This window comes from Dermacentor variabilis, chromosome 7 (assembly GCF_050947875.1).
Source record: "Dermacentor variabilis isolate Ectoservices chromosome 7, ASM5094787v1, whole genome shotgun sequence".
NCBI classification, from domain to species: domain Eukaryota; kingdom Metazoa; phylum Arthropoda; class Arachnida; order Ixodida; family Ixodidae; genus Dermacentor; species Dermacentor variabilis.
This window is the reverse complement of record NC_134574.1, coordinates 129882635-129902996: the sequence shown is the minus strand read 5'-3', so window position 1 is coordinate 129902996 and position 20362 is coordinate 129882635. Positions and strand designations below refer to the sequence as shown.

At 44.3% G+C, this 20362-nt stretch overlaps 1 protein-coding gene across 2 annotated transcripts in view; it reads left to right on the top strand.

The window, feature by feature from the left end:
- Nucleotides 1-20082, top strand: part of LOC142587921 (glycogen phosphorylase-like) — a 59446-nt gene extending 39364 nt beyond the window's left edge. For both annotated transcript variants that reach the window (XM_075699294.1, XM_075699295.1), the window contains 5 exons: nucleotides 2779-2985; nucleotides 6912-7133; nucleotides 8715-8842; nucleotides 12005-12139; nucleotides 17859-20082. In XM_075699294.1, coding sequence (XP_075555409.1) covers nucleotides 2779-2985; nucleotides 6912-7133; nucleotides 8715-8842; nucleotides 12005-12139; nucleotides 17859-18093 — 927 coding nt within the window. In that variant the 3' untranslated portion in view covers nucleotides 18094-20082. The remainder of the gene's footprint in view (nucleotides 1-2778; nucleotides 2986-6911; nucleotides 7134-8714; nucleotides 8843-12004; nucleotides 12140-17858) is intronic.
- Nucleotides 20083-20362: the final 280 nt, after the last annotated feature.

Here is a 20362-nt window from a genome sequence, read left to right as displayed (position 1 = left end):
AGATTTAGAGGTGGCCATTATACATGTGAACAGTGTGCTGGGATTTGCAACATATTCACTAACAACCAGGTGTGTACATCCCCTGCTGAGGGGCTATTTAAAAGCTGTTAGAAAACGATCCTCAATAGCAAGCCTTACAGCTTGGCCAAGATTGCTGCAGTGGTATCTGATGTCTATTTATAAATAACCAGTTTGTCCAAAGTGAATATATTGTTACAGTTGTACTTTAATCATTGTGTTCGTGCGTAGTAAAACATACTACTAGTTGATGGGACATAAAATAGCTACGCTAAATTACCAGCTTAGACTGGTAAAAGTATTCTTTCAAAACTTCATTTTAATTCATTTGATGGAAGCATGCTGATTATCCTCCTCACACACAAGGACAGCTTAGGGAAATAATTGTTAGTCAGGTCAGTTTTTATTACCGACTGGTATGTTATGAACATAATAAGCAGCTGCCATGGTCATTGGTGCAGCCGGAGTGGGGGGGGGGAGATTTAGGGGCGACCTCCCCCCCCCCAAATTTTCTAAGGAACCCCTCTTTCCCATGGAAGAGAATGTTTCATGAGGTGGGCTCCAAAAGAGCAAGATGGATGAAACAGAAAGCTTCGATGTGAAAGCAAAGCAATGGCCAGTGGTGGTCTGAAGGGTGGGGGAGCTGTCATGGAGGCGATCCCCTATCCCATGCACAGAACACTGCTGCCCCACTCATGGCACCCCTCTACCTCATTCCGGATCATGTTAACCATAAGTTTTGAGGGGGGGGGGGGAGGGGGAGGATAAGCGCTAAAAAATATCATACACAGATAAAGATGGGACGAGTGCATGCATAAAACATAGGGGCATTGTTGCTTCCCACCAGGCCTTCATGTCATCAAAGAGCTTCTCATAACTGGTACTTAAGCGAATCGTTGACCACGCTGCACAGAAGAAAAGCACTCTGAAAATAATTAGACTTCCTTGTCTAGGATACGCATAATAAGCACCCCTCCCCCCTTTTTTTCTTTTTCTTTCCCTTGTCTCTGATTTTCACTGTAAATTAATAAACTTGAGAAGCGCTTGCTGTTAGGCTAGTTTGTACACACTGGTAAGAATGAAAACAGGGCAAAATACAGGACAAGAAAGAAAGACTGACAGAATGCTGATTTGTGCATGGCAAAGTATATGAAGGGCAGGCCAGGCCATTTGGGTCAGGAAAGCTAAGAAACTGCCACAACAAACAGGTGGGAGGGCAAGTAGGTGAATGGCCTTGAAGTCCACGCAGAAACAGAAATATAGGAATGTTAGTGGCTGCCATGCCATTAAACAACCTGGTGAATGTTAAAAGAGTGTGACAGCAACTAACAGAAAAGAATTTTAAGAAGGGGAGTGGGGTGATGGATATAAGAGGGGGAGGTTGCGCATAAAAGGTGTCAAGAACGAAGTTGGCAGATAATTATGGACATGGGAAAAGCATCTCGTCACTGCCCAATCGCTCAGCACCAGACGGCCGTGGCCAGTTGCCTAGCTGAGGCTCACATATCCCGTCATAACAAGTGCTGCTTGCTGCGGAGAGCCCATCCTTACTAAACTTCTCGGCAATTTTCAGAATAGACGAGTGTCAGGAGACAGGACGCTTTCAAATCTCTTGGGGCTACTGGTCCTTATTTTGCTGCGAACTACGGATGCTGTAATTTTCCCAAAGGCTTCTAAGCAGGAGACAGCCCTGCTTTGTACTGTCTGCCTCATCGATTCCCGAGCATGATCAAATAACAATATTCATCGCGTGATGAGTGCAAAACCATGATCGCAAGTTACATCCAAACATCTCTTCAAACGAGTTGGACAGAAGGTCACGAAAAGTGAGTGATAGTTGCATTATATGATACTATCGAAGGTCAATAGCAAAGCTTCATTCCTGTATTTTTAAATCTATAATAATATAGCAGGCTCATAATGCTGAGAGCGTGATTGAGTGATAGGTGACTTGCGAAATGGTGCCCGCCCGCTTCCATACATAGCCGTGGCCATACCACTCACTAGAAGACCTGGCTGGAAAACAACAACGATCTCCACTGTTACGTGGGCTGCAACAAGTCTGGCCTGCAAACAAGCAGAGAGATGATAGTGTGCTGTCTTGCTTTTGTTTGGCGCCGTTTTTAGTGCTGTTTGTCTTTCCAAGTCGTGTACCAGCTAGGTCATTGATATTATATAAATGCATCAATTTGTAAACTAAATTTAAGATTTTCTTAATATCATCACTTTAAAAAAATAGCATAAGGGTGATAGCCTAATTTGATGTGAGGTAGCCGCATGCCTTAGTAATGCAACACTTTTGTCAGAAGTTAAGCAAAGTGTTGATTCGGCAGCACAAAATCGTGCATCTTCGTTGTTAAAGCATTCTTGTCCAGAGAATGTGATTTGTCTTTGTGTGGTGTACATCCTCCATATATATATATATATATATATATATATATATATATATATATACATTGCTAAATTTATGGGATCGCCACGTTCAAATGCAGTGTAAGGTGGGGGAACATTACAGATTGGCGACATATTCAATGTGGTTTAGGTTAAGATCACGATGTAGCAGCTTGGAAAACGCAGCAGCAACGAACATATCGACAGGGTTCCATTGTATCAGCATTATGCAGCAAGTGTCACTAAACGTCACCCTGTGACAGCTTGTGAATGACATTAACTGAGAAGTGCACTTTTTTCAAAGCAGCACTGAATTTGCCCATCTGACAGGGGTATCACGTAGGCCCATGCTGATTCCTTTGGTTGCAGGAAAACAAGATGCGGCTGTGCGAGTACCTGCACAAGCTGACAGGCATCAAGCTCAACCCATCGTCCATGTTCGACATGCAAGTGAAGCGTATCCACGAGTACAAGCGACAGCTGCTCAACTGCCTGCACATCATCTGCCTGTACAACCGCATCAAGGCAGACCCCTCGGCGCCCTTCGTGCCACGTACCATCATGATCGGTGGAAAGGTGCGTAGCTTGCTTTTTTTGTTTCAGTCATGTTTTGCCACTCAGAAGATGTTGATTTTGCCACAATTAAACATTGGTGCCATCTGTCTGTGCTATGATGAAAAAGCAGCTTTCATCATAGGTGTGGAAGCACAGACCATTTCACTATTTAGAGACTCTGGCAAGGTTCCGCAAGTTTTTGTTGCAGGAATGAAGTGGGCCAAAAAGACGATGGCAAACTACAGTAGTGCCAGCAGAACATTAGCTTGCAGATTTAAAAATTTTTCTTTGCAGCTGATCACAAATTTACAAATCAATTTCGATGTAAAATGATACGCACTTCTCTTATGTAAAAACATATAACGATGTGCCTTATAAGTTGAGCCATCTTAAAAACACACTACTTTTTTTGCCATAGCAAGCTGATAGGATATGGGACCAGAATTTTCTTCGCATTGTAAGCTCCCTGCTGCCAAGGCATGTGTAAGAACAGTCCATACCAGGTGCTCCCTTAAGTAACACTCGATATCTGGTAAAAAAAATTCTGCCAGAAACCATCTAAGAATGACTGTCAATGCTGATGCAATTAGTATTCAAGCAATGTAGTGGTGCACTATATTGCCACTGCTGAAACACGTCCTGTATGAGGCGTGTTCAGGCATGACTGACTCACCCAACTTGGTGCGAAAGTGGTTCATTGAAGGGCGGCACGTACCCAGCCTTCACTTTGCCCATCCTTTTAGTGCTGTTACCGCCTAAACGTGAACGACCAACTAGCCGATGCTTTTACGTTAATAATCTAATGCAGTGTAAGCCACTCCACTTGCCAGCGCAACACAGTCCAGTGTTATAGCGCGGACTCACCGAGGTTGCTCCATGGCTTTGGAGTTGAGCTGCTAAGCACGAGGATGAGGGATGAAATCTCGGCATTCGCAGCCGCATTTCATTATGGCAAAATGCGAAAGCACCCGTGTACCATAAATTGTGGGCGCACGTTAAGGAATCCCCGGCGGCCAAAAGTATTCGGGTGTCCCCCACTATGCGACATGCCTTATAATCAGATAGTGGCTTTGACACGTAAAACACAAGAATTAAAATTTAAATAATAGTGCAGTGGAATGACTCGATTAGGTTAGTTCTAGTTTTCACAATGAAGCACCGTTTATACAGACAAGAAATATCGAAAAACAAAGGGCTCGAAGCAAACGGTTACTTTTGTTTTTTAGTCATCATTCTATTTGTTTATGCGATCGTGAAGTGGCCTACTTGGAAGGTAAATATGGCACTGCTTGAATTTTGCTTCTGATGTTGTGCCATGAGATTGCTATTCTTAATGTCCGGTCTCTTGTTTGAGGCTGTGTGTGAGCAGGCGTGGGTTGCAGGAGTTATGTGGTAGCGTATACGACCTGCATGCGATTCATTTATCAAACTCATTTGGCCATCAGCATATGTTCTGTGTTCTGTTTGCTTGTATCTGGCGTAAACTGTGTCGTTGAAAATTTACTTTTCTTTTGGCGCGTTGTGGGCAACGGTAGCTGAACAATCTGTTTGATCTGCAAAAACTGGCTGCTCTCTATATGAAATGTCTATCAACTGCAAGGGTCCCAGAAAACTGGAAGAATGCAAACATTATACTAATCCACAAAAAGGGAGACATTAAAGAACTGAAAGATATAGGTCTATTAGCTTACTCCCAGTATTATATAAAATATTTACCAAAATTAGCCCCTATACGACAAAGGCAACACTGGACTTTAGTCAACCAAGGGTACAGGTGCGCTTCAGGAAGAGATTCTCTACAATGGATCACATCCATGTCATTAATCAGGTTATCGAGAAATCTGCAGAGTACAATAAGCTTCTCTATATGGCTTTCATAGATTACGAAAAAGCATTTGATTCAGTAGAAATACCAGCAGTCATAGAGGCATTGCGTAATCAAGTAGTACAGACCACTTACATAAATACCTTGGAAAATATCTACAGAGATTCCACAGCCACCTTAATTCTACACAAGAAATGCAGGAAGATACCTATAAAGAAAGGGGTCAGACAGGGAGACACAATCTCTCCAAGGCTATTCACTGCGTGCTTGGAACAACTATTCAACTGTTAAACTGGGAAGGTTTAGGAGAAAGGATCGATGGCGAACACCTCGGCAACCTTCAGTTTGCTGATGACATTGTTCTATTCAGCAACACTGCAGACGAGTTGCAACAAATGATTGAGGACCTTAACAGAGAGAGTCTGAGAGTGGGGTTGAAGATTGATATGCAGAAGGCAAAGATAATGATGAATAGGCGGGCAAGGGAACAAGAATTCAGGATCGCCAGTCAGCCTCTATAGTCTGTGAAGGAGTATGTTTACCTAGGTCAACTAATCACAGTGAACCCTGACCATGAGAAGGAAATTCACAGAAGAATAAAGGTAGGTTGGATTGCATACGGCAGACATTGTGAGCTCCTGACTGGAAGGTTACCGTTATTGAAAAGGAAGGTATACAATCAGTGCATTTTACCGGCGCTGACATATGGGGCAGAGACTTGGAGGCTGACAAAGAAGCTTGAGAACAAGTTAAGGACTGTGCACAGAGAGATACAACGAAGAATGATAGGCATGACTTTAAAAGACAGAAACAGAGCTGTTTGGATCATAGAGCAAACGGGGTATAGACAACATTGTAATTGAAATGAAGAGAAAAATATGGCGCTAGGCAGGTCATGTAATGCGTAGGTTAGATAAACGTTGGACCATTAGGGTAACAGAATGGGTACCAAGACAAGGGAAGTGCAGTAGAGGACGGCAGAAGACTAGGTGGCGCGACGAAATTAGGAAATTTGCGGGCACTAGTTGGAATCTGTTGGCACAGGACAGGGGCAATTGGAGATTGCGGGGAGAGGCCTTCGTCCTGCAGTGGACATAAAATAGGCTGATGATGATGATGGCATACCCAGTGCAAAAATACCTAATGACCCAAGAGCAGCACATGCCACATACCCAGTGACCTAAGCTGGTCCATTGGGTCGTTTCAAACCCGGTTCCTTAAGAACAGCAGCCCCGATACTCTACTCATTAGGACATGAACTACCCAGTGAGTGATCCAAGTTGGCATCAAAGAGGTTAGACACAAACAAACAGGCATACAGACGTACTGCAAACTTGGTGAACTTTCCAAAGAATGCTAGTCGCATTAAATAGGGCAGCTGCATCAAGGCACAGCTGAGGTTTCCAGTGATGCAGGCCACTTCTGTGTTGACCAACCAGTGAACAGTGAAGTGCCAAGTGAAAAGGCAACCGGTTCAGTGAGAATCTGCTGGTCGGACAACAGTAAAGCAAGTGCCACTGTTTTATCTGTGCAAAGGCTATCCGAGGAACCTGCACAGGTTTTTATTGTAGCTTTTTGCTGCTTTCTGCATGAGATACCAACTACCCCCCTTCGCTGCTAAAGTCGGACACTGTATGGTTTCTTGGCACACAAATGCAGTTGCGTTACTGGTAAGCAAAAACCAAATAAATGGAAATTGTTCTGGTACACATGCAAGCGGCACTGAATCTCTTATCTTTCAGTTAATTCTTTGGTGTCTCATTCCTTGCTTTTGTTAACTTATGCTGAAGAATGCTCCAGTGCTGTTGAGGATCAGAGTCAGCGTGCTTGATTGGAATGCCAAGTGATGTTGTCACTGGCACTATGCAGGATGATGTAGGCACAGCCACGGTGGCTTAGTGACTACGGCGTTCTGCTGCCAAGCACAAAATTGTGGGTTTGACTCCTTGTTGCAGTAGCCACACTCCAATGGGGTCAGAATACAAAGGTGTTAATGTACATTGAAGTATCGCAGGTGGTCAAAATTAATCCGGTACCCCCCAACTACTATACAGCATTCCTGATAACCAGTGTTTTGCATTGAGATGTAGACCCTACAATTTGATTTGATGTGATGATGCAGGCGGCTCCGGGCTACTACATAGCAAAGCAGATCATCAAGCTGATCATTGCGGTGGGCAACGTGGTGAATCACGACCCTGTGGTTGGGGACAAGCTGAAGGTGATCTTCCTGGAGAACTACCGTGTCAGCCTGGCCGAGAAGATCATCCCGGCCGCCGACCTCAGCGAACAGATCTCCACCGCCGGCACAGAGGCTTCAGGCACTGGAAACATGAAGTTCATGGTTAGTCTCCTTGCTCTGACGTTCTTGTTGCCTTGCCACTTCATGTATTTAGTTTAGCTCACTTGTAGCTTCTGGGTGTTGCAATGCCTATTATCAGGACTTGCCGCGAGCCCAGTTGGTGTATACTCAACATAAATATGCTCCTCTTCATTGTCCGTTTCTTCTCATTTACGTGGGCGTGCTTTTTTTTTTTTTCATTGTGTTTTTTTACCTCTCATGTCAAGTGTCCATGCATCGTGTTGTGCTGCCTTTGCACCTCACCTTTACGGCCGAGCATAATGTTTCTCACACTTGCTCCTAGATGGCGATGTGGCTATGTGAGTTTCTTCAACGCTTCAACCAACTTTATGAATGACTGCAATTACAGGCACTGGCTCGGTTTGGCTTAGACTTAATGCACGGAGCAACTACAGCCAACAACTCTGAATTGGTGTCAATTGCTCAACTGCCTCAGTGCGCATGATTGTTTAGGACTGTGCCTGCCTGTCAAGATCCAACGTGCACGGTGCCACAAGGCAGACAAGGAAGGGACTTGACGTATACAACAGTTTCTAATGGTATATTCGACTGGTTGCCTCCTAGCGCTCTTGAGCAGCCTATCGGAGAGCTTTACATTCAACTGGTCAAAATTGGGCACCCCAGCTACATTCAAGTGGTTCATTTCAGTCGCCCCCCTTGGTCTGCTGGAATGATCTGCCGCAGTCGAATTTTTTTCACCGAAATTTTTTCAAGATGTGGCGATGTTCAGTGACTGGTCGAATGTACCACGATACGGCACGTGTACTCTGTCATGGAGGCCAAGTCGCGCATTGGCTGTAACCTTGCTGGTGTTATTGGGTTGCAGCACCACCTCGAACGAGGCACTGCAAAAGAGTTGTTAGGTTAGGTAGGTAGGTTCTGACCTTCGAGACCATGCCACATATACCACATGTCACCTCTGTTCGTTGGCCTCTGCATGGCGGCATGCATGACGTGTTTTGCAGGGCAAGTGCAACAGGCAACCGAAAGGAAGCATGTTTCGACAGCACTCTAACGTCAGTTTGAAGTCTGATTGAATAATCTAATACTGATAACTCCTGCATAAATGCCCTTTCACTCTACAGTCGCTAGAGTGCTTTGCTGAAAGGCTCACCATTGCACTCTGTGTACAAAGTTTGTCACTAGAAATGTTGTGTATGCTGTAAATCAGTTGCGAAGTTGCAAGATAAGTGTTTTCTTAAGCTTTCTGGTTGTCCACTCGCTCAGTAGTGGTCACTGCCAGTGGCAGCATGACCACACTTTATCTAAGTAGTTGCGTGAGAGAGAGATAAAACTTTATTATGTCCTTGATGGGGTACAGGGGTGGCGGGGATCGGGAAACTAACCCCCAGTCCTCCCCTTCCTCAGACGGCAGCCAGTCCTTGCTTTCCAGTGGCGTCAGTTTCTCTTGTTTCAGGCATTAAGAACTAAGTGTGCATAGCTTACATGTGGGGGAAGGTTATGTACAAAAAAAAAAACATGGCATTCTGAGCAGTGACTTTATGTGAACGGTTTGTTCTTCTTTCTTTACAAATGTTTCATGTACGTGATTTTTTTTTGTAGCTGAACGGTGCTTTGACCATTGGCACCCTGGACGGTGCTAATGTTGAGATGCAAGAAGAAATGGGCCCAGAGAACATCTTCATCTTTGGAATGACCGAGCCAGAAGTTGAAGACCTCAAGAAGAGGGGGTGAGTGCTGTTTGAATCTCGTTGATTTTCATGAGTCACTCGTGTGCAGAGCTGCTGAATCGGTGAAAGACGACTTGCACTTGCTTACTATATTTGTATGAATGGTAGCACAAGATTTCTTTGCGAGAAAAAAACGCCTTTGCATTATATTTGGATGCGAGCTCCAAATACCAGAAGCCCAAATGCGGGAAACAGTTTTAGACTGCTCTTCTGGCTAAGCCACAGTTGGACCTGAAGTTGCCATTTCTTCTTTGCAGAAAGGCTGGGTGACGGTGAAGGCTACTTGTTGTTTCCTGCCTGCAAAAATTCATTCTGTGATTATTTTTAATGAGTGTTCCATTTGTTACAAACCAAGCAGAAGTTCGCCTTGATGCAAACTCTACTTGTTCTGTTCCACGTACAGGGTTTGTCCGTAAAGTAATGAGACTGCCTGCCACGTGGCGCTGCAGTCACCCCAGTATCACGCTCCCTGGAGGCGGGATTTGTGGTGGGGGTTTTAAGGTAAGTAACGCCCCAGGCGGCAGTCACATCCGAGCTCTGACACAGTGAGGATCTGAAGTGGTGCGAAAGCTGTTTTAGAGTTTTTGTCACGACAGAAAACATCAAAAATGGAGCGTTTGCTGGAGCAGTGGTATGTGATTAAATTTTGCTTTCACCTTCTAAGACGATTGCCTTGGTTAAGGAGGCTTACACAGACGACACCCTGTCAAGGGCCCAGGTTTTCCAGTGATTCAGTCAGTTCAAGAACGGACGGGAGGTTATTGAAGACATGGAGCGATGTGGACGCCCTTCGACAAGTGATTTGTACAAAAATATGGCCAAAGTAAATGACCTCCTGGACTCTGATCGTCGTTTGAGTGTCAGATTAATCGCCGAAGACATCAACATGTGCAAAACAATGCTTCATGAAATTATTTCTGAAAATTTGAACATGCAGAAGGTGTGTTCGAGATTGGTGTCAAAAGTGTTGAGTGATGAACGAGAACAATGACGAGTTGACATTTCCTGTGAGATGTTGATGCAGTTAGAAAGCGAACAGGATATTTAAATGGTGTAATAACGGGCGACGAATCATGGGTGCTACTGTATGACCTCAGAACCAAGCGCCAAAGTTTGTAGTGACACACTGCGTACTCCTCGCGAACTCCCCATGGCCCAACAAAGCGAGAATGTCGAATTCCAAGGTAAAGAAAATGTTTGTTGCCTTTTTTGACAAGTGTAGGGTGGTCCACAAACAATTTGTACCTTCGGGATAAACAGTCAATGCCGTGCTCTACAAAGAAGTCCTTGAGTGCCTTCACGGAGCCATCAAACGGAAATGGCCAAAGGTTGCCGATTGCAGGAAGCTCCACCACGACAACACTCCAGTCTACACCATCTTCGTTGGGACCGCCTACCTTGCCCAGATAGGGGCCGCAACCTTGCCGCAGCCACCATAGAGCACCGATATGAGCCTGGCACTTGTTCCTGTTCCCAAAGCACAAGAGAAGCCTGAAAGGTCACCATTTCAGTGATGTTCCTGCCATCCAACAAGCCGTCACAGAGTCTCTGAAAGAGGTTACGGCAGCTGACTTCCAGGGATCCTTTGCAGTGTGGGAATCACATCGGCAGTGTGTATCGACGCTCAAAGGAGACTGTTTTGAAGAATTTTGATATGTACTAATCGGATCGATAAATTCTTTTTACCAGACCCAGTCTCGTTACTTTACAGACAAACCCTGTATTCCATGTTCTGTTTAATGATAGTGAATGTGCTCTCTTCGCTGTAACATTGTCTTCACAAACAGGAAGAACAGTCACTGGAAAGTCGGGTCATATTTGACTGTTCCAAGCTGCACATATTTTAATAAGCATGTCGCGCATCCATGCTTCTGACAGGAGATTCGAAGGTTGAGTCTTGCAAGGCCTCTCACAAAATCGTGGACCATTGGGAACCCCTGTTGCATCGCATATTGCGAGCATGTGTTACAGTATTTGTTCTAATATAATTAAAAAACATTTCATGAGTTGCCAAGTGCCCCTTCACATTAACATTACATTAAATTCATGTTACATTCACATGGTCACAAAGGTTTCGTGAAAATGTGGCATACATCTTTGCTGATGCCAAACATATTTTGCTATTGTGGTTGCAGAGGTGGTCGGCCTACTTTAAACAGCCAAACCTGGTGACAGCAGTTTGCATTACCGTTCCTAAGAACCTACATTCAGGAACAGCTTAGTATGTTGGAATTTAAGGGGGGATGCTACATTTTAATGCCAGCTTTACTATTTATGGATAAATCTTACCCAAATTTGCGGACCGTGTATGTCTGGATGTGGTGATACCGAAATTGTATTTCTTTTTTGTCCTAGGGCAAGTGGTACCTGATATACCGCAGAAACGGGGTACTTTTGCCTAGAGGTAAATTAGAATCTAGACAAAGAAACCGAACACATTGGTTAAAATATAGAAATAATCTAGAACTTCTAAATGACGGTCTTTTTTTTGCCGCAAGTTAAAACACTCACAAAAGTGTGTGTTTATGTGTCTTCCTTTTGTGTGTGTTTTAACTTGCAGCAAAAAAACATGCCTTTTACCAAGCACCAACTAGGCCAACAAGCAGTTGTGTTATACTTCTAAGGTGTGCACTAAGGTAGTAACCAATATAATGAGTCAGTTTTAAACTAGAGTGGGAGCCCATCAAGGTTTCTTGGAAAAATTGTGATCTTGACTTGTTAGACACAACTAATCAAAACATTTTCTGAACAAGATATTCTGCTAAAATTTGGCTTAGTGCACACTGCATGCATCTATATTTTCAGTAAAGAAAGAATTGCAATAGCTAAAATAGAGCAGAAGCTATCTTTTGTCCGAAATTACAAGTGTGTCAAAATTGTTCTGATAAATCAAGAAAATACATTTCAAAGCATCTGTCATGTGACGTAACTTACAAATTATTGTGAAAATGAAGGGTCTCGGAATGTTGTGGTATGAATCCTATGAAAACTAAGGGTTTCGAAGACTTGCAAATAACAAAACTGAACTGTTTTTGGGCCAGCTTCCTGTCTTTAAGGGGAGCTTTCCCCCTTGACATTTTGAGCATCCTGCATTCTACTGGTGTTCAGTCCACTTATGCCTGTCGTGGAACATGTGTCTCATGTCATGAACTCTTGCTCCAGCTACAATGCCTGGGACTACTACAACAAGCTGCCAGAAGCGAAGAAGGCCATTGACCAGATCAGCAGTGGTTTCTTCAGCCCAACTAATCCAAGCCTCTTCCATGACCTCACCGACATGCTGCTCAACCATGACAGGTAACTGTTTGGCTTAACCCAGCTGCATTTGTCATGTGGTGCGTCTGCATGATTTACACACACCACAGTTGTCTACCTGGGCAAGCTTTGTGTTCTTGGAGAAGGTTAGGTGTTATGTGTTGCGGTACCATGCTTGTTGTGTGCATCATTTTCATTCATATTGCACACTTCTTCAGGAACATGAGCAATGTGCAACTATACGTGCTTGCAATGTGTGTACAGGTGAACCACGCTACAGTGAAGTCTCATCCGACACGAAAACACCTTCACATCTGATGTTCGTTATAGGCATGCAGTCCACGCCTGTTACAACAGGAATGGACTGTGTGCAAGATAGCATGCAACATACTTTCACATATAACGGACCAATGTTTTCTCACTTAGGTTGGTCTGCACCTATCGTCAATGCAACATAGTTAGCTTTTAATGGACTATCGGCTACAACAGACATTTTTGGGCATGTATTGTTCAGATGGATGTAAATACAACATACTTTGCTGTGGTAGTGCCTGCATACAGCTGCAATGCGCCCTTGGGGTTTATTGACCGGTTGCCTCCACCCAAAAAGATCACATTCTCGTGACGCCTGCGGCACAAAAGATGTTCCACATTTGCCGCAAAGGTCTGCGAGTGATGGCGCTGGCTAACACTCCCAGAGTTCTACTAGGAACCATAAATACCCAAGAAAGTGGATGGGGAAACGGCGCCATGGTAGCTCAATTGGTGGAGCATCACACACACAGGTTGTGGGATTTTTCCCCACCTATGGCAAGTTGTTTTTTCATCCACTTTCATTTCCATTAATTTGTCGTTTCTTTATCAAGCACAAGTAATTTCCCCTATGTTGTCTTTGGTGTCAGTGTTTGTTGTCTTCTTATGATATGACTAATAAAAACTAAAGTAAGCTATCGCAGGAGACGAAAGATCTGATCAAGAAATGCCAATGTATGAAAGCCTCTAACCCTACAATTAGAATAGAACTGGCAGAACTTTCGAAGTTAATCAACAAGCGTAAGACAGCTGATATAAGGAAGTGTAATATGGATAGAATTGAACATGCTCTCAGGAACAGAGGAAGCCTAAAAGCAGTGAAGAAGAAACTAGGAATTGGCAAGAATCAGATGTATGCGTTAAGAGGCAAAGCCGGCAATATCATTACTAATATGTATGAGATAGTTCAAGTGGCTGAGGAGTTCTATAGAGATTTATACAGTACCAGTGGCACCCACGACAATAATGGAAGAGAGAATAGTCTAGATGGAATTGAAATCCCACGAGTAACGCCGGAAGAAGTAAAGAAAGCATTGGGAGCTATGCAAAGGGGGAAGGTAGCTGGGGAGGATCCGGTAACAGCAGATTTGTTGAAGGATGGTGGGCAGATTGTTCTAGAAAAACTGGCCACCCAGTTTACGCAATGCCTTATGACATCGAGCGTACCGAAATCTTGGAAGAATGCTAACATAATCCTAATCCATAAGAAAGGGGACGCCAAAGACTTGAAAAATTATAGACCGATCAGCTTACTGTCCGTTGCCTACAAAATATTTACTAAGGTAATCGCAAATAGAATCAGAAGCACCTTAGAGTTCTGTCAAGCAAAGGACGAGGCAGGATTCCGTAAAGCTACTCAACAATAAACCATATTCACACTATCAATCAGGTGATAGAAAAATGTGCGGAATATAACCAACCCTTATATATAGCTTTCATTGATTACGAAAACCATTTGATTGTGTCGAAACCTCAGCAGTCATTGAGGCGTTACGGAATCAGGGTGTAGACGAGCCGTATGTCAAAATACGGAAATATATATATAGCGGTTCCACAGCCACCGTAGTCCTCCATAAAGAAAGCAACAAAATCCCAATAAAGGAAGGCGTCAGGCAGGGAGACACGATCTCTCCTATGCTCTTCACAGCGTGTTTACAGGAGGTATTTAGAGACCTGGATTGGGAAGAATTGGGGATAAGAGTTAATGGAGAATACTTTAGTAACTTGAAATTCGCTGATGATATTGCCTTGCTTAGTAACTCAGGGGACCAATAGCAATGCATGCTCACTGACCTGCAAAGCACAAGGGTGGGTCTGAAAATTAATCTGCAGAAAACTAAAGTAATGTTTAACAGTCTCGGAAGAGAACAGCAGTTTACGATAGGTAGCGAAGCACTGGAAGTGGTAAGGGAATACATCTACTTAGGGCAGGTAGTGACCACGGATCCGGATCATGAGACTGAAATGACCAGAAGAATAAGAATGGGCTGGGGTGCATTTGGCAGGCATTCTCAGTTCATGAACAGCAGGTTGCCATTATCCCTCTAGAGAAAAGTGTATAATAGCTGTGTCTTACCAGTACTCATCTACGGGGCAGAAACCTGGAGGCTTACGAAAAGGGTTCTACTTAAATTGAGGACGACGCAACGAGCTATGGAAAAAAGAATAATGGGTGTAACATTAAGGGATAAGAAAAGAGCGAATTGGGTGAGGGAACAAAGGCGAGTTAATGACATCTTATTTGAAATCAAGTAAAAGAAATAGGCATGGGCAGGACATGTAACGAGGAGGGAAGATAACCGATGGTCTTTAAGGGTTATGGACTGGATTCCAAGGGAAGGTAAGCGTAGCAGGGGCCAGCACAAAGTTAGGTGGGCAGATGAGATTAAGAAGTTTGCAGGGACAACATGGCTACAATTAGTACATGACTGGGGTAGTTGGAGTAGTATGGGAGAGGCCTTTGCCCTGCAGTGGGCGTGACCAGGCTGATGATGAATTTAAGCCGCTCCCCTCGGTTAACCCCTTTCGTCTAGTTTGAACTACCCTTGTCACAACACCTGGGACCCAAGGAGGTCCCAGGCACAAGGGTAAGAACAGATGTTTTTGAAAGAATGTTTGTTACTGCTCTCCCAAAAAGGACTGTTTGTTTGCAATAGAGTTTGGTGTGTTGGAGCAGGAAGGAAGCTATGTGTTCATTTAGTGTTTGTTGGGTATTTTGGAAGTTTTTGTGCTGGAATAGAAGTGTGTGTCAGTGTAGTGCATGTCTACCTAGTGATTCTCCATCACTTGCCGGTGATGTGCTCAGCATAAATGTTGCGTGATGCAGCAATCGTTTCTCTCACTGCGAACTTTTTAAAGAGCCGCAGGTATTTGTGGCTGCAGGTATTTGCGGCCGCAGAGTCGGCGCATGATTTGGTCGTTCTTAGGGTTCCACAATCCAAACGCCCCGACAACGATTGCCTCCATGGACACCCTCTGGTACTCTTGCAACAGCTACTGCCAGACGGGCTGGTATTTCTCCTTCTTCCTCTGGTGTGTCACATAGTACCATCGGATCTTAGCCCAATAGGCCGACTTGCTTTGGCCATGTCTATGTTCACACCACCCTCTTTGTCAGCATTCCAAGCACCTGTGTATGTAGTTTCCTTTCCTTCCGCTCTCCTATGGTGGCGATGCCGTCAAAACGTCATGCGTGTCAACTTTCCTCCGGCTCCTGGGGGCAGTGGTTCCGCTGTCCATGCGAATGTATTGCTGTGGTCCAATACTCGCCGTGGACGGCAAAGTAGACAGCTAAGCAGACAGCAGCCATCTTAAGTCTCGTTCCAATTTTCATGAAGATGTCAAAGTAGGCAGCTTCATGAAGACAGCATCAAAGTAAAAACAAAACGATGCAGGCTACTTTCCTGTCCAAACAAGATGGCGGCTGAGCAGGACACTTGGAAAGTCTACAGGAAGGTTGATGACACACAAGAAAACGCGCTGTCTAGACATGCTGTCCTGCACACTTAACGTAAGCTACATCGCGTCTTCCATCGGTTTGCAGGTGCAGACTTAAAATACTGAAATAATGTGTGCTTCTCTCAACTTTTTCTTGTCGCCGTGAGGTGGCGTCACGTCGCAGAAACGCCTTCCATACGTCTTCCAGGTGGCTGGAAATGTATTCCATTACATGGCATCAAAGCTGTCTCGGCTGTGTCCTTGGCTGTCTATGTAGAATGTCTGCGATGCTGGCCAGAATTGGATCACACCCCATAAAACAAACTAGAAAGACAAGTTGCCGTTCACCATTTTTGAATTTCACTTCTCTTCTGTCATCATAACGGAGAGGCTGCATATAGTCTGGACTCCCGAGGAGCAATACTCCTACGAAGAGCAATGTCCCGCATGCACTTGGCGTTTTGTGCACAATCTTCATCAGTAGTGTTTTGCCACCCAATGGTGATGGTTGCATTATCGTTGCTTTTCCTGCCATCGCTCTTCATAGGCACATTGCTCCTCAGGAGTTCTGACTGTATGAGAATGTGATGGAATTAATATAATAATAACAGAGGCGATACGAGAATGTGTGCGTTCACCTATCATCATGATGACCACCGATCAAGACAATAAATCTGTTCGTACCTTTGTTCAAAATTCTGTGTCACCTCTGTGTCATGTGCTAAATAGCTTCGCTGGTCACCCACCTTTAAAGAGCGGCATGGTTCATGATTTTTTTTTCTTAAGCAATGAATACATCAGCGACAAGCTTCCCGCAATGGCATGCCACGCAATGCCGCACCGGTGAGGAGTTTTCATGTTGACCACGTAATCGGCTCATCGCCACCTACCACTGTTGGCTGCAGTTGCCACTAGGCCTAACCAGCTTCGAAGCGATGGCACTTCAAGAACAACTTTTAATGAAATCAAATGCATCATTCTGAGAACGCTTTATTTCTCATCACATTATTTCGAAAAAAAGAAAAACGAGGCTGCTATTCATTGTGTTCAGACTGCGAGGCATGCTATACGATCGAGCTGTCTCGCATCCAGTGCACAGGCATCAAGATGCAGGCTCTGAGCGTAACTTGCCTCATAACACAGCTCTTGTTCGTGCTACAGATGTGACAGTCGTTGTTGCTTATCGCAAAAGGTAAAATTGACCTCAGTTTATTCTACAGGCCACTATTTTGTGTGAAAAAACACTGTAGTCTATGTTTAATCAGCGGCAGCAGAGTGATCGAGCCAAATGACTGGCATGGCAGCACTGGCCGACTGGCTCCCGGCCGTTGTGCTGACCATTAATGTTGCAGTTATACGAGTGTATAAATGCTCCAGCGTCGGGAAACTGCCACTTGTGAGCAACCACCAATCAGAAAATGGCGGACAGGAAGACAATTAGCATGTAAACACGTTTATCTACAGTTATTTATTTTCATTTTGATGTTTTTATCATTTTCGCAATAGCCTACGTGTTATATGGCAATACACGAAAAGTTCCCCAATTCCATATCGCATCATACCACAAGCCTAATTTTGCACAGAACGGCCTCCGGATATAACAGAACTTTTTTGCTGGATTATCAAAGTCCGTTGTATAACAAGCATTGACTGTATATTTGTTACACGCTGATGTTGACAAGAACCGTTTGTCACCTCATTATAACTTACAATTTGTTATATTCGTGTTCCATATATCAAGGTTTGATAGCATTTGCAATTTAAACTTGCTTTGCGAAGTCGCTAATCATATATGTAACATTTTGAAGGAGATGTTTGTGCTTTTTCTGCCTCATTTGCGCACCTCCTGGTTTTGCACACACATTGCAACGTGAAAGGGAACAGAGTTCACCACTAACTGTTTGCCGCGATGTCACAGTGCATAGGCACAGACGTTGTAGATTCTTGTTCGTGCCACAACATTATTTTCTCTCACACTCTCTCCGTCTTTATGCCTGTACGCATCCGTCAGGTTCTTCCACTTGGCCGACTTCGAGTCGTACATGAAGTGCCAGGAGCGGGTCTCGGCCATGTACACGAACCAGGAGGAGTGGACCAAGATGGCGCTGCTCAACATCGCCTCGTCGGGCAAGTTCTCGAGCGATCGCACCATCTGCGAGTACGCCCGCGAGATTTGGGGCGTTGAGCCCTCCTGGGAGAAGCTGCCCCCACCACACGAGTCCAAGGGCGACGACGAGGAGAATTAAAAAAGAAGGCGGCCACACGTGGGACTTCGACAAAGGAGGCCCTATTGCCCGTCAACCGCAAGCACGCGCTGCTGTTGCTTCTACCAACCAACAACCCACCGACGTCCATGCTGAACTGTCCATCTAACCACTGCGGTTCTTAGTCCCTAGGCATTGAGGCTCCGTTCCATAGAACTGAGGAAAACAAAAGAAGAAAGAAAAATGAAAGAAATACTGGCCTTATAAAGAAGTAGCCCCCACCGAAGAAACTTCATTTTGTTGCTGTATTCCTAGCATTATTTGAGCAAGACAGAGTTTCACCGGAAGCTGGAGACTTGAAGTGATCAACAGGGAACAAACAATAACTGTCTCTGGAACCAGCATTTCTTTTATCACTGGGTGGCGTTGATGAGGACAAGCAAGTCCCTTGATGAATTGTTTGCTCCAGAGCCATCCCTTGTCTGTTGATCACTAGCGTGTGTTGGTGTTATAAATTGCTAAGCTGCTTTTTGAGGAGGTTGCGTACAATGTGAAAGTCTTGTGGGATGTGACAGGCCTAGAAATTTAAAACGTAGTCAATGCTGTAAGTGAAAGGATTTGCTGATGCAAGTCGAAAGGATTAAATCTATGGCTTAATTAGAAGTCATTCATGTAAGTGAAACTGCGTACGCAGGAGCACCGTGTCATCTATGACCATTTGTTTGGCTTCAACAAGAGTTGCAATGAGGCTCTACTTTAAGGATTGTGGGAGAAAGGTTAAACATGCATGAAAGGGCTCAAGCTGATTTTGCTAAAGTTCCGCTATGTTGCGTTAGTTGTTCTCTTGAATAATTTTCAGTCCCTTTAAAATGTTCAGGAGTGACGCTCTAGCATTGCCGTACTACAAACAGCTCATGGCTATTGGCACCAAAGTGTGTGGCCCTAAAAAGGGCTTCAGGCTAGATAGTCAAGTAACGCTGTTGTCAGACTATTCTCTGAAGCCAAAACAGTCCAGTCCTGTAGACCATAAGCGAGGCACTGCTTTACTGTGTAATGGGACTAGTGTCGTTTGCCTAATTAGAGAATCAGTGATTGTAAGCTTTATTGTATTTAGTATTTAGCATAGTTCAGCTTCTTTGTACAGGCTATCATTACAATCTTCAGTCGGTCTGAAGCAAGAAGAGTGTAGTGGTCTAGACTATCTCTTAATGGTTACTGGCTGGGGCGGGGAAACATGTGGAATATTTAAAGTTTGCAGAACACAACTTCACACACATAAGAATGACTTGCAAGTTGAGAGAGCTATTGGTCTCAATGATTGAAGCGTGCTGTAATGCATCGAAAGTTTGGTTGAAACTGTAAGAGCATTTCTATGCATATTTCCAAGCCCAACATGTGTATTAGATTATCGATATGGAAAGTTTGCTCACTACCACCTATTGTAATATCCCGAGTCGTCAACCACGCTACACAGAATGCATAACTCGCCCTCCAAGAAAGGGAAGCCCTCATTACGTTAAGGGCTGAAAAAGTCCCCATCTTTTGAGTGTTGACATACACTGGCCACAACCAACAATGGAAGTGTCATAAAAATTTGCCAGAAACATCCTAGAATGCTTCAGTTGGCGCCCGATCAAAAGGCTTTCTTGAAGCTGCATTTGCAGGAGCTTTGAACAAGTAACTGGCGACTTAGTGATTGGTTTTTGTGGGTGCCAGTCACTAGTTTTGACAGCATGGTATTGTACGTGTGGCTCTGCAAGAAGCACAGAAGAGGGAAAAAGAATTTAGGAAATGGGCAGCCTATCAAGGATGTGGGACTACTTGGGATATTTTGGTAGGCTTAATTTCTTTCTCATTCTTGCATGATATGCCTACATTGCAATGTGGCAGCCACATTCTGCGTGTGATAGGGAACATTGCACCGGAATTGCAATGTCACATCAATCATGCGGTACAGCTCTTGGCACTTGGAAGAAGTGGGAAGGAGGTTGCTAGTATTAGCATTTGTGGAGTTACTTATTACTCAGTATTCTTTCCAGTATTCTTTCTGGGTGTTTCGCCATTCTTTCTGCATCTCGAAAAATTATTAGAAAGGGACAACTTGTAAAGCTGTAGCGTCAAAAGTGCTTTGATGACTGTCTTTGAACTGCAGAACAATCCCAGCGTCTCTTACACTGACACGCTGTGATGGACACAGACAGCTTTCACGTCTTGAGCTGCAAGCAGCAGCGAATGTTTTCGATTTGCGGGCAGTCGCCCATAGTCTCGGAACACCAGTCCCACACATAGCGTTGTTGAAAGAGACACACTC